General features: G+C 38.3%; 1 protein-coding gene across 4 annotated transcripts in view; it reads left to right on the forward strand.

Annotated features, from left to right (window-relative positions):
- LOC102217812 (receptor-type tyrosine-protein phosphatase U-like) overlaps positions 1 to 14,208 on the forward strand; it is a 184,622-nt gene that overhangs the window by 41,722 nt on the left and 128,692 nt on the right. For all 4 annotated transcript variants that reach the window (XM_023344775.1, XM_023344776.1, XM_023344777.1 and 1 more), the window contains exon 2: positions 2,350 to 2,478. In XM_023344775.1, coding sequence (XP_023200543.1) covers positions 2,350 to 2,478 — 129 coding nt within the window. The remainder of the gene's footprint in view (positions 1 to 2,349; positions 2,479 to 14,208) is intronic.

Below are 14,208 nucleotides of genomic sequence, written 5' to 3' on the forward strand. Positions count from 1 at the left end.
TGTTGTTGTCGGTTTCTAATTTCAGAAGGCTTTCAAAGCTAATGGATTTTGAATTACAGCTTCTAAATTCTCCTCCTGAATATAGAAGCGGTAGTATAACGTGAAGCTGCTCATTAAACGTTTTGAATTCACTCACATCTAGTGGTGATAACTGCTAAATCTCACCACTGGACTTTACTGTTGTCTGGTTAAAGATTCTGAAGATATGATGAGCTTGAGTAAAAATACCAGAGGTGGATTAATGTAAAAAAAAGAAAAAGAATAAATAAATAAATCTAAAAATGTAAAAGCAACAACATTTACGATTGTTGCTAAATAACGTTGCATATTGCTGTGTCATTTATCACTGGGATAGCTTTAATAAAACTCCATCAGCTATTGTTTGTAATCTTGAGACTGTCTCGAACTACCATGGAAACCAGAGACTCAGTGTATGCATAACTTAGACAATGCAACTCAGTACAGAATCCAGAGTGTTTTTAAAAAGTTCTAAATTCATGTTTCTAAAATTAAGTCCTTAAAATGTCTTAAAATCATAAAAAAATTATTTGGTCCTATAAATATGTTAATGTCAGGTCTGAAATTTTGACATGGGATGGGATTAATCTCTTATTGTATTTTGCTTTTTTTTTATCTCATGGAAATTTGCCGACATCTTCATTGTGTTCAGTGACTCGAGGCAGTTTCAGTTACTGGTAACTAGCGGCTGATATCATCAGGATCGGTGGTGGAATTTGATCCAAATGCTGAGAGAAGTAACCATTGTGAATATGAGAGAGGTGAATAAATATTGGGAGTTGGAATGCTGGAACGATAGACCAGGCTGATTGACTAAAACACTGCATGTGTGAGGGAAGAGAGAGAGAGAGAGAAATGGCACAATGGCTGAGGGAGAGCAGGGGAGCTAGGAAAATGAATCTTTAACTAGACACAAGGAATAAATAAACATAAAAAACTAGAATCATTCAGGAAGGACTGAACTAAAGCATAATAGAAACAAGGCTGATGTAATCAATATAGAGAACTAAGGAACACAATAATAATTAACCTAGAATGAAATAATCAAAACACTGAAACAACTCAAAACAAGCAAGTCCTAAGGATGTAGCCTAACAAGCTAGCTAGCTTTTTGCTTTGGTCATAGGTAAGTGCAAATTTCTATCCAGCCAGCTGGGCGATGTCTGTCTTTTCTACTGGCTCACTGGTGTTGCCAGCACATGCGATGGATGCTAAGTTCTGTTGGCGCCGCCACTGCTAGCATTGACCTGCTAGCATTGACCTGCTAGCAGCGTCTGTCCACTTAGAATTTCTTGAGTAGTTATGTAGCCGAACTTTTTACTGATAGTATCTGAAATATGTGAAATTGCTCCAATTTGAGTTGCCATTAAATATAATCAAAAGCCAAACTTTAAAAAAAAAATAGCATAGAAATTGAGTGATTCATTTGCAGCCTTTTCAGCAAATTTCTAGTTCTTGTGTATTATGTGCATCAGTTGAGCAAAAATACTGAAACTATTATTGAATCATTTCTTAAGATTTGAACATTAAAAGAATCGAGTCAGCTACAAACCACAGAAGAAGAAGAAAATCTTTTCCAAACTAAGCTCAAAGGAGCATGCAGTGGAACAAAATGAAGCCACACCAGTCTTACCTGCAAACGGTCACAGACTGGCTCTCAGGATATTTTCTCAAGAGTGCAGCTGTACTTTTACTAATTAAAGCAGAAAATAGAGTTTTACTCCTCCACCTGGTGGCGGGTGGCTTTAATACCTTGTCGTTTGTGCGATAATGGGTTGAGAGCCGGCCCGCTGTTGTCCTCCATCAGCTGGAAACCCTCTTTCGCTGCAGCCCATTATTTCTGGTTATTAGAGTCATGTCCCATGGCTGCCGTGTCATTTTTCCCACCACAGGGCGTGCTGTACCAAATGGCAATAGATTTTAAAGAAAGAGATGAGTAGAGGCAGTGTGTCCTGACCACCTGGCGCTAACGTTTAACTGTAACGTAGCTTAGGGTGGGGAAGGTTCTCTGGGAACTGATGTGTTAAGGTGTAATTGTGGTGATGTAAAAATTCTTCAGTTTTCTCTTGACAGTGTCAAGCAAATAAGACCTTCCTTCTTCTTTTAAAAGTTATGTGAGACCTTAATGGTCTTTACTGAACAGTACATTGAAGGAAAATAGCGAGGAGAGAGAAGAGGAAGACATGAAGCAAATGGCCCGAGACCTGAACCCAGGACTATAGCCTCAGTGCATGAAGCCACCCAGTGCCACAGAGAAATGATTATTACAGCACTTATTCGGTTTTTCATTTTGAACTGAAATAAATATGTTTTGTTTGCTTCCCTCTGCAGCTGGCTGCACCTTCGACGAGGACTCGGACTCTGGGTTGTGTGAATACCGCCAGGGTCAAGAGGACGACTTCGACTGGCAGTTGATCAAGACCTTCAACTGGCCAAACCCGACAGCAGACCTCCTGCCAGGTAGATTTTAACATGGCTCACAGTTCAAGGGTTAACTCACATTTCAATAGAGTCCTTTGTGGACATCATGATCAAACTTCACCTCCTTTGTTTGGGACCCTATCCCTACGTCTTGTGTGTTTCATGTGTCTGTTGTCAATACAATTTAGGCGTGGCCGTACTTGCAAAAATACTTGCAAAAATGCAAGTGTGGCATTGCAAAACACTGAAACAGACAGGAATAAGCAAGTTATTCCTTTTAGCATTTTTGCATTTAGCAAGTCACAACCACAAACTTGCGTGAACAATGTTATGTCTTGGACAGCTAAATTATGTGCCACACTTAAGCATTAAGTCAAGTTTGATGAGTTCCAACGTATGATTTTCACATTAAGATTATTTTCACATCTGATAGTCTGGTAGACTGGGGACCAAAGTTCTGACATTTGTTTCATTTTCAGTTGCTGTGGTTCTTTTTCACACTGCACTGAGTCAAACCAACCAAACACTGAAAACCCTGTTCCCCCTCCTCGCCTGTGGTGGGGCTGCACCACAGGCGAGTGACCACTGAAGGAAACATAAAAAACACAACTTCCTTTTTCACAAAATGTAAACAAAAATTGAGTGGCGTCAGATTTTAGCAATTGTAGGATTTGTCTTTTGTTTTGACAAAAGACCATGAGTCAATTCTCCCCCTAGCACTAGATTGTTGCATCTCTTTGATTATATTTACCCAGAATGCCCTGCACTATAGTTTGCTTCCTGTTGACTGCAAAGCTGACATTCTGATCCCTTCAAATCTTACTTCGTAGTACCAGTTTGCCATAAACTGTGATTTGTTCTATACTGTCATATACAGCAATATCAACTGATATGAACTTTTTTTATTGTGAGTCTGTTATGCTATGAACCCATTTCTACTGCCCCAGTTCTTGTCCTCTGATACTGGTTGTACAGGTAGAAAATAAAAGCCAACAACAATTTCAACATGTGCAAAGATGATTATTTTTCATTGGGACACCTTCTACCTGCTTAATATAAGAAAGCTAATTATTTAAGCTAACTAATTTATTTTTAAACGGTGATGAAAAAAATCTGAAGGCCATCCATCACTTTGACAGATCATAACTAAACCAAGATTTTTTTTTGACCACGTCTGTCAAAATGTCGGAAAATAAAACAAGTCTAGTGTAACCTCTGGCTGGGATCCAGCTTGTTATGGTTTTTCTTAAAAATGTCCAACTTGTTTTGGATCTTAAGTCAGGGTCAGGCTGATGTCTGAGGCACCTGTAACCACATAAAGCTCTGGACTTGTAGACATTAAATTGATCCTTTCAGCTTTAACAATAAAATAATTCCTTCCTAAAAGGCCAGCAGGCAAGGCTCAATCAAAATGTTTTCTGGAGTTCAGGTAGTTTTGGATCTTTAAAAACCCCAGGTAAAATTAAATGTTTTGAGATTCAAATGGTTCTTTGACTTTTCAGCTATTAGTTTGTCTCTTATTAAACCTTAATAGCGTAGAGCTTAAACAGGCAACTAGCGAAGGTTATTTTAAGTGTTGAGGAATTTAAACATATTGACTGTATTAATCAGTAAAATCTGAATTTACAACGAATGAGACCAGAGTGATGCTGCGCTCTATATTGATGCTTCTGATTATTTATGGGACGTAAAAACAGAATCTTTTGTAAATAATGTCCTAACTTTCGTTGCTCCTTCTTAAAGCCTCATAATGCATCTTATTTTTATCCTGGTTGGACTCTGCTTCCCAGCTCACCTTGGTAAATTTACAAATGTGAGCTGAAAAGAGAAAAAAAAATGGAAAAAAAAATACTGTGCTGGATCGAGCAGCAAGGAAATAGTTGTGGCTGCTGGAGGTGACTCAAGGGAGACTTTGATCTTTCTCACCTTTTCTGAGTTGTTAAGGGAAATAAACTGTGCCTTATGGGATTAGCTGGTTCTATGGAAAACACAATGTTAGCTTTGTTGTCACTTTTACAGACAGGAATCCATTTAGCTGTAGATTACCTTCAGACGTGGCATTTGAAATTAAGACAGCGGTTTCCCCTACACTGACTTGCCTTCTATTGAGGAAGTCAAAGGGTTTCGTGGTGAGATGTAAATATGCTCAGATGTGTGTGTGAGCTGACCGCAAGCCTTACATTGCGAATGAAACGCCACTCATTCATTTTCTACACTTGCTTAATCCAGTTGAGGTTTGCGGGTGGCTGGAGTCCATCCCAGCAGTCAACAGGCGAGGGCTGGAGTACACCCTGGGCAGGTAGCCAGGCTGCACACACACTCACATTTAAACTGGAGCGGCCATTAGTTCCAGCATGCAGGGGCTTTGGACCTAAAGCATGAAACCAGAACACCCAAACAAAATTCCATAGAATAGCATGTCGGTATTTCCAACTGGCAGCCATCAACCTGTGATTTAACTAGGCTAACCACTGTTCCATGTAACCCTGTGGAACTTAAGACACAAAACTTCGTCATTTTACCATTTTCATATTTTCCCATATATAAAATGTTTTTTATGTCTTTTTTTATTTGCATTTATTTAAATGCATTATAAGCTTTTTAAATGTTCCCGATGCACCGCTATTGTGAATATTGGGACACTGTCTGCTGCACGAGGAAATGAAGGAAAGTGTGTCAAGTCTTTGAAATACTGTAAATGTGTCGTTGGTGTGTGTGTATTGGGGTCAAGTGTGTGGAGTCCAGTGTGTTTGAATTGGATTTTGTTTCCGGTGAAGGATTTCACCGTCTCTGGAAGACATATTAATGTTCTGTTTTGTGCCATGTTGCTTTCAGATTTATATTTGCCAAGGTAAGTGATCTCCTTTAAACAGCCTAACAAAGCATTAGAAGAATAATGTTATTGTTGGGCCACTAGTGTATTTATGTAATGCAGATGGACCCAAAACACTCAGCCAAAGAGACTTGGGAGTTTGTTAAAGTGGAATATTCTGCAATATTCAAGTCAGTCACCTGATCTGAACCCAGTTGAGCGTTTTTTGTTGAAGATTAAAGTTAACACAGAAAGGCCAGCAAGCAAACAAACAGCAACTGAAAACTGCTGCTGCCTGGAAGAGTCTTATGAAGGAGCTGTGACTTCAAGACTTTTACTTATTTCATTTGTTCAATTGTCTTTTTATCAATCAATCAATCAATCAATCAATCAATCAATCAATCAATCAATCAATCAATCAATCAATCAATCAATCAATCAATCAATCAATCAATCAATCAATCAATCAATCAAATTTTATTTGTATAGCACATTTCAGCAGCAAGGCATTTCAAAGTGCTTTAGATCATTACAAACACAGAATCACAATGCAATATAGAATCAATCATTAAGTCAAGTTCCATCAATAAATTTGTAATTGATTACATTTCAAATACAATTCTAAACAGGTGGGTTTTCAGTTGAGATTTAAAAGAAGTCAGTGTTTCAGCTGTTTTACAGTTTTCTGGAAGTTTGTTCCAAATTCGTGGTGCATAGATGCTGAAAGCTGCTTCTCCTCGTTTGGTTCTGGTTCTGGGGATGCAGAGCAGAACCAGAACCGGAAGACCTGAGAGGTCTGGAGGGTTGATACAATAACAGCAGATCTGTAATGTATTGTGGTGCTAAGCCGTTCAGTGATTTATAAACTAACAACAGTATTTTAAAGTCTATTCTTTGACTTTAACTCTTTGACTTTGACTCTATTTATTTATTTATTCTGAATATGCAAACAATGCATAGCTTCCCACTTTTTGCATAACAAAATACGTACATCTCACAATAGCAAATAAAAATTAAAGGAGCCACAACAAACCGATATATATAAATATACCTTTACAAATATGTGGTTTCCTCATCATCGCCACCTCAATTTGTGATGAATAGGCTGATGATCCATTATGTGCTCCTAACACATATTTATACATTTTCTTAAACTGTCTGATATTTGGACTTTGTTTTAGATCCTCTTTTGAATTATTCCACAGCCTGACACCAGAAGTACATGGAGACTTTTCAAGGTTGTTCGTGTAGTTAAGATTTTAAATTTATATTCCTTTTCAGTCCCTTCAATTATAATAATAAAATTGCATTAATTAATTCTCTATGTTTGTGCAGTTCTCATGTTCAGTCCACTTGAATGTTTCATTTAAAATGAATTCTGGTAATTTAGACAACTGCAGCTCTCTATATACTGTAAGTCGTGAGCGTGTATACAATTTATGACACTGTAAAACTGTGTTCGCCTTAGCAGGAGTGCACCAGCGTCAGGTTTCTGTCCCACACCATGTTGGTATTTATAAAAGTGCTCCCATATACAGGACCAGCATGGTGAGAGCTTTGTCTCTCTTTAGCAGGAAGCAGCTAGTTAGCATATAAGCTCTAACCATAAACTGAACACAAGACACAAAAAGGAAGAAGACGCTGAACTGAAGGTAGCTGAAGGTTAGCGGCAGCGTGACGTTAACCAGCTGCTTAGCAGAGGAGGAGACATGTTAGCGGTGTGGAGGGATTTCCAGACTGACCTCAAATTATGTTCAGCAAAGAGTTTTCTCTGATAGTACAGTATGCTCAATTAATCATACAAAGAATTTAAAAAAGTTTCAATTGGAATGTATGTGTGATTGAATTAAAATGATTATTTTTTGTGAAGTGCCTTGAGACGACATTTGTTGTGAGTTGGCTCTATACAAATAAACTGAATTGAATTGAATTAATAGCAGAATATTTAAACCTGAGTGTGTGATTAGTGGAACTATTAATAATAAAATGAATTCATTTCCAGATTTAAAAAAAAAGCCCTTTACAATTTGTTGTTGATTGTAAAGGGTTTACTGACTTTCAGTAATATTAGTATTGGTACTCAGTATCAGCAAGTACTTAAGTAGAAGTACTTCCTAGTCACTTTATCTAGTACCATCCTGTGGGTAGTGGCTGATCTTTACCAAGTTCTTTCTAACATGCTGATTGGAAAAAAAACACCTGAAAGAAATCAGGCTGGTTAATAATTTTGAAATCCCATAATCCCTCTTTCATGTGTCCTGGGAGTAATGGGCTTTACTTTAGTCCTGGCTGAAATTTGAAGGAAATGTTGCCGTGGCGTTACCGCCATGATCTGCTTACTTTACCAGATTTCCCCTGAGGTCACCACAGTCCCCTTTCCAATAGTCCTCGTCCTGATAGCTTGTTTCCTCGCTGCAGGCCCCTGGCTGCTTCACTGTGTAACTTTGTCATATATACAAACACAGGTTGCCCCCATCCAATCTGCTCTGACATTTTCTATGTTAATTTAGGCGTGGACCAATGCTTTACACACACACACACACACACACACACACACACGCCCACACACTGATGTCCAGGTGTGAGCGCTGATGGTAGCCGGCTACTGGCTGCGCTAAATCACTGCTGGCCGACGTCTCCATCACTCATTCAGTAATATCCACTGCTTGTTCCACTCCTCCAAGCACAGATCCCTTGAGGATTTCTGGGTATGTTAACAAACACCCTGGGACCGGTCGGGCTTTACATGGGTCATTGCTGATTACACTTTCTGGTGATCTTCAGGGGCCCACAGTCCCCAGAAAGGTTTCTTTCTTTATTTATTTTTTTCAAATGGGATTGAACACATGCTTGGATGGCTGGTTTGTTTCTTTCAGATGCTGCCAGATAAAAAATGAAAGCTCAGTGCAGCTGTGAGAAATCCTTTTATCACAATAAACTCTTGGGATACCCATCATGCTTTGAGCACAAGCACCGAAAGTGATCAAAACAGAATAGCGAGTGCAGAAACACTGAAGCTAAAAGAAGTACGCAGCTGGAAACACAAGGGTTTGACTTTTACATTTACAACAGATTTAATGCATTAAGGCACTTCAGTGTAGGTATGGTCAATGCAGACAATAATACTTTTTCTCACTTGTATTGCTGTAATTGAAAGTTTTATAACTTTTTCAGCTACTCTTTTTTAGATTGATGGTTTTAGTTTTGCTGGATTTGTCCAGGATCACCTGAGAGCGACACAAACTCTTAAACAGCTGAACTCGTTTTTATTTGACTAAAGAACAAAGTCTGGGAGAGTTCTCTCTTTTGTGCTGCAGTATATAACTTAAAGAAAAAATATATATACATAAATATATATATCTTTTTACATATTTCTTAAAACTATCACTATGTTGTGACAGTATGATATGAGACATATTTTTTGACATTTAGAACAAATATCAAAAACACATTATCTATAAACGTTACATACTGCAGCTTTAAACTATCTCCTTGCAACACTGAGAATAATTTCAACAAAAATGTGCTTATCCAAAATATCCATAATATTGATACTAAGTCGGCATCAAACCGATACCAAGATCGATACTTTAGTTTCAGTTTCCCTTTTGAAATTGTATTTTATTTTTGTATTGTGTATGTTTCTCAAATCTGCCTAAAAATGATTTTGTTTTAATTTGCTCTCAAATAATTTTTTGGACTTTTTTAAAAGCAGAAATACAAGCAAATTTGTTAAAAAAATTTCTATTTGTAATTTTTTTTATCATGTTAAAATGTTAGAGTATTTTATAGACACCAAAAACTTTATTGAAATTTTGTCCAAGGTTTGAACAAAAATAATTCAAAAGAAAAAAACCACAAAAACCCTTGGTCAGAAGTTTGATGAAATATCAAACCTAAATAATAAAGTATCAATATCGGTGATATTGTGATTGATACCAATATTTCTAATAATTCTAATGAAAATCAGATTTACATAAACAAGCTCTCCTGACGAATGTAATTCCCCTTTTATCCTCATTCTGATACTTTGACTTGAACTTCAACGCCATCTCTGGATACTGAATGACTTGCATTTCATTGGTCAATTGCTGTTTGTGTTGACATGCAGTTGAGCGGATGTGGTGCCTACATATTTGGTGAGTGTATGTAAAAAATACTTTAAAAAAGGAAGTAAAGCCGAAACAAGATAGCTTATGTGTGAGCGCCTCCTGTATCAGAAGAAGTGTGGGCATCATGGCCGTCTCTCTGAGACGATGATCTCACTGGGAGAATCCTGTCACACTCTCCACTAGGAAGCTCATTTAGGTTGCTTGATCTAATTCTTTTGGTTTCCTCCAGCAACCGAAACATTGGGGGTAAATGTACTAAAATTTGATTGAGACGGTCAACGATCAATCAAGTTTAATGTCAATTACACAAAAGTCATCTTTGCACTAAGTAAGTGAGTGATGGTGATGCAGTAATACTTCTGCCCGGCTACGAGCGCTCATTAATTCAGCCCTCGTCCTTTTTAAAATATATATGTCGTTCTCTTTTTACAAAGTAGCCTTTTCCGCCACTGAAAGGTTATTTATCTCGTTTGCTTGGTTTTCTACATTTTCTGTGTAACGTTTCCCATTTGTTTTCATAATGCACTGTTTTACCACCATTTAATCAAGCAAATCAAAGCCCTGTCGATTTTTAATGTCAGGTACGTTTATCACGGCTTTCTGTTCGGGAAAGCATCTTTCTAACTGACACAGTCTAACCATAATCATAAATCAATGTTCAAATTTGCCTGTTGCTGTTTATGAACTTCTTAAAAAGGAGCCGTCTGGATGATTAAGCAGATAATCTAAACTTCAAGAAACCAAACACGATGAACATCACAACTGGGAAATGGTAGCTTGTGTGCCAAAGGTGATGTGTTCTGGAAATGATTGGTGGCTCAAGGCAGTGATCAAGGTTTTTCTTTTCTTTTTTTTTATTTCATCAAAAAAGCAAAATTCTCCATGTGGAACATTTCCATCAGCAGTGCTGACTTATCCTCTCTACCGAATGATAACGGCTCAAGAAAAGCAGTGAAATAGCAAAACGTGGCACCAAAAAATCTGAAGATAAAAAAGCCATCAACCAACCACGTCACCTCCCATGCCTGGCTGTGAGTTCCTCACATTGTGTACTGCAGGAGGGAGAATTGTGCATTTTGAACAGTCAGCAGCAAGAGTGCAGCTGACTCATAGTAAAGGTGAAAAGAGTGTACACTGCCTTTGTATTAAAGAGGCAGTATTATGTCATTTCCAGGAACATTTTACAGCACAGTCCAGTAACTGTTAACTTCAGTTGTTAGAAAAACGCTATATACATATCAAATATGATATGTAAAATTTTACTGTGTAATTTAACTCCTCGAATTCGGAGGTGTTAAAAACACTTTAAAAACTTCTGCTCTTTCTGAAACTCAACCTTCAGGAAGTCATCCCAACATGGCTCCTCTATGAACCTTTAACAAGGTTTTTACCAGCGTTGCTCTGAGGAGTAGCTCCTATAATGAGCTCAGCTGTTCAGTTAGGTGTTTGCTACTTGCTGCAGGCTTGTCTATGGATTTGATTAAGTGCTATACAAGCACAAACCATTTACCATTTTTACCTTCTGCTGTTTGGTTTGTGGTCACAGACTCTTTTGTGGAACGTAACTCCAAATATTTCATTCAAAGCTGCTTGACTATTGGCTGGTGTTTGGAAAGGAGCAAATCAAGGAATGTAGATTGTAGATGTTAGCTTGTGTGGTAATGCTAACACAGCTTCCACTGTGTGCAATTTTACAGCATATAATTGGTATATTTGGTGTTTTTTATTTTTACTGTTAAATAGGCAGTTATATAAGTGTTTTTATTTGGGGCCTTTGTGGTCCCTAACTTCTACGAATATGTGGATTCACTGTATGCTCATTCTAGAAACAAACATGCTGTTATTTTATTTATTTTTTATTTTTTCAGAAAAGAACATTCCCTTGAACTAAAGATGATTAAGATGTCGCCAAAAGCAGTTCGAAAATGTGATCCAGATTAGTTTGGAAAACTCCGATTTTTCTTGAAAACTTAGTGTATCGCTCTCAGCTTATGAGTCTTAACATGAGAGTCGCTTTGAGCCCCTGTGAGCTCTCTGCTGAAAGTGGATTTGCATTATTTATTAGTTTTGTCTATGCCCCTTAGTGCTTTCCTGACCTCTTTTAATACCTGGCATTAACAAAGTGTTGCACTGTCAGCAACTTTCAGGTCCAAACACTCCAAGTCAGCCGCCGCTCTCTAATGCCCCCTCTGATTATTAAAGGCTGGTTCTGCTCCCCATTGCATTGCTCTGGTGACTCGTCTCAAACAGCAATTCGCCCTTGGTTGCACATGTTCCCATCACATGTTCCCATTAGATGCATGCTGCCTCAGATGTCAGCGGTCTTGATACTTTTTCAGCAAGTCGGTAGAAAAAACATTCAGGAGAACTCTGATAATATTCTGTTAACAGGTGATAAAAAATAGTAAAGTTGTATAATCTTTGCTTGTTGGTCTAAATTGGTAACTTGAACAGCTCTGCTGGTGTCAGATAAATTTATGGGCGAGTGTATTCCTGCTGCATTATTTCATAGCTTTGGTGTGGATAGGATTAAGTTTACTGCCAGAGCTGTGGCCTGCAGCTTGTATTGTGATTAAAGCTGCTTTCTTGCACACCCTTTTTATACCCTATTCACCAGTGGTTGTATAAATCTAAACTTTGAAAGGTATTCAAACGTGAGCTGAAATACAGCGCTTCGGCTAGCAATAAAACATCAGCCAAATTTTTGTTGATCATGATTGGTTTATAAAAGCAATAAAAGGGTAAACTATCCAAGGTGGACAAGTATCTTTTTTTATTGGCAATATACACACTCAAGTGCAATCAATTATCCAGCGAGGTGTCTGTAGCTGGAGGGGTCTTAGACGGAGCAGAATGCAGGTGAGAGGCAGCAGAGCAATAAGCAGGCTGAATAAACTGATTGCTGACTGGAGGTTGGACGGGCAGGGAAATGAAAATACACAGACTGACGTCACATTTCACTAAAACATCCAAATAAAGACTATGTGATTATAGAGTTGACATTTTGAGTTCTCTTTAGCATCTTAAATTAGCTGGGAGTACTGTTAGCATGGCTAACTGCAAGCAGCACTCTGTCCAATGAAGGGATGCACCCAAATGAAAATCTGAGCTGGTCTCGATATCCAATAATAACATTACTGTAACGGCTAATAACTGATATTGATATTTATGTATTAGATATGTATTTCATTACCATTTCAACATTAAAAAGACGACCACACTGACTTCCTTAAATATTGGTTCTTAATATCGGCCCAGTTTTATTTATCGGCTCGATACCAAAATGTTCCGAAAATGACAAAAATCGTCCATCTCCAAATCTATCAGTTGGACAAAGTTGGACCCATTAAAGCTTGAATGTTTTTGCTATTAACATTTGTGTGACATTTACTGACTGCAGTCATGCCAAAAACGTTGAGCAGAGAGTGAAGCAGGGAAGGCAATGCGTTAAAAATATCAGGTATCGACCCTCAGGACTATTGGCCTCCATTTTTAGTGCGCCTGCTCTGCAGCAACACCATGCACCACCCTGAAGGTTTCATTTCTATCGATTCATTGTTCCTAAACACGTAGTTGTTTTGTTTTTAAAGTTATCTAATTTGCCTGTTAACTTTTCTTTTTTTTGTTTCTTCTGTTGATGGTTTCTAACAGCTCTTTTCTTACGCACTTATTCTCTTTCCTTTTTCTTTCTTCATCTCATTTTACTTCCTCCACCCTCTCTCCTCATAATTCAGGTTTTGGTAGGCCATCTCGAGGACACATTTCCACATCCACTTAATGCAAATGTGTTGCTGTCACAGTAATCTTTTGAACTGTGTTGATGTATTACCTCTCATAAGCAGAACCCACCGGGACCACAATGTCCCTTATCTGAGCCACCGAAGGCCTTAAAACATTCTGAAACCAGGCAAGTGTCAGCTAATTTCAATATGAAATGGACCCGGGAAGAATTCCGGCACTAATGGAAATTACCTAACTATTTCATGAATCTACACTTGAAGAAAGCCGTCTCATTAATAAAAAAAATAAAAAAAGGAAGTGCAAAAGAAATGCCGATGCCTGTTCATATTAAAAGCTAACTAATGTGTCGTTCCAAAAGAAACCAGGCCAAGTTAGAACCAGATGAAGAGAGAAGATTCACTCAGGTAATGAATCAGACTAATTCCTGGTGAGTGTCGTACTTTGCTGGGACACAATTTCTCAGCTCTGAGGCAAAGTGTCTGGGGTTTTGGTGGCTCCATGATTAATCTCTGGTTTTAAGTGGTGATGTGGTCTCATTTGCCTCATCAAGCAAGAACCTCCAGGAGACATCAGAGTAGTGTTTGCTCATGTGACATGAGGATTAGCATCTATAAATCTGGGACCATCGTCCTCTGGCGGAAAAGAATTCCCGGCCACCTTCGGTTTGCTCTTTTCCATCAAATGCTCATTTGTCTAAGCTCATAAGCTTAGCCAAATGATAGTGTTTGAAATCTTATCTGCAGAGTTTGCTATTGTCTTGTCTCTAAAAACCCGGGGGGGGGTTTTGGACTCACCAGTCTATTCTCAAAGCAAACCAGAACAAAGAGAACGGAGCGCGGCACTCTGACAATTAGCAACAATGATTTTGCCCTTTCTGAACGATGTCTGAACTGATACACTGAAGAAGCTGATGCCGCTCCTCTTTCTCAGAAGTCTGTGAGTTAGTGTGATGTTGGTGCTGACACTCTGTCTGGTAATTAGACAGACAGGCCGGCTCAGCTAAAGAGTTTCTCTCCTTAACCGTTACTCAGTTGACTCAGCTGCTCTCTGAATCAGCCGCCTCAGAGCCTTTCTGCTATTACACATCAGCTAAGCACCAAATTT

The sequence above is a fragment of the Xiphophorus maculatus genome, chromosome 13 (assembly GCF_002775205.1).
Source record: "Xiphophorus maculatus strain JP 163 A chromosome 13, X_maculatus-5.0-male, whole genome shotgun sequence".
In the NCBI taxonomy this organism is placed as follows: domain Eukaryota; kingdom Metazoa; phylum Chordata; class Actinopteri; order Cyprinodontiformes; family Poeciliidae; genus Xiphophorus; species Xiphophorus maculatus.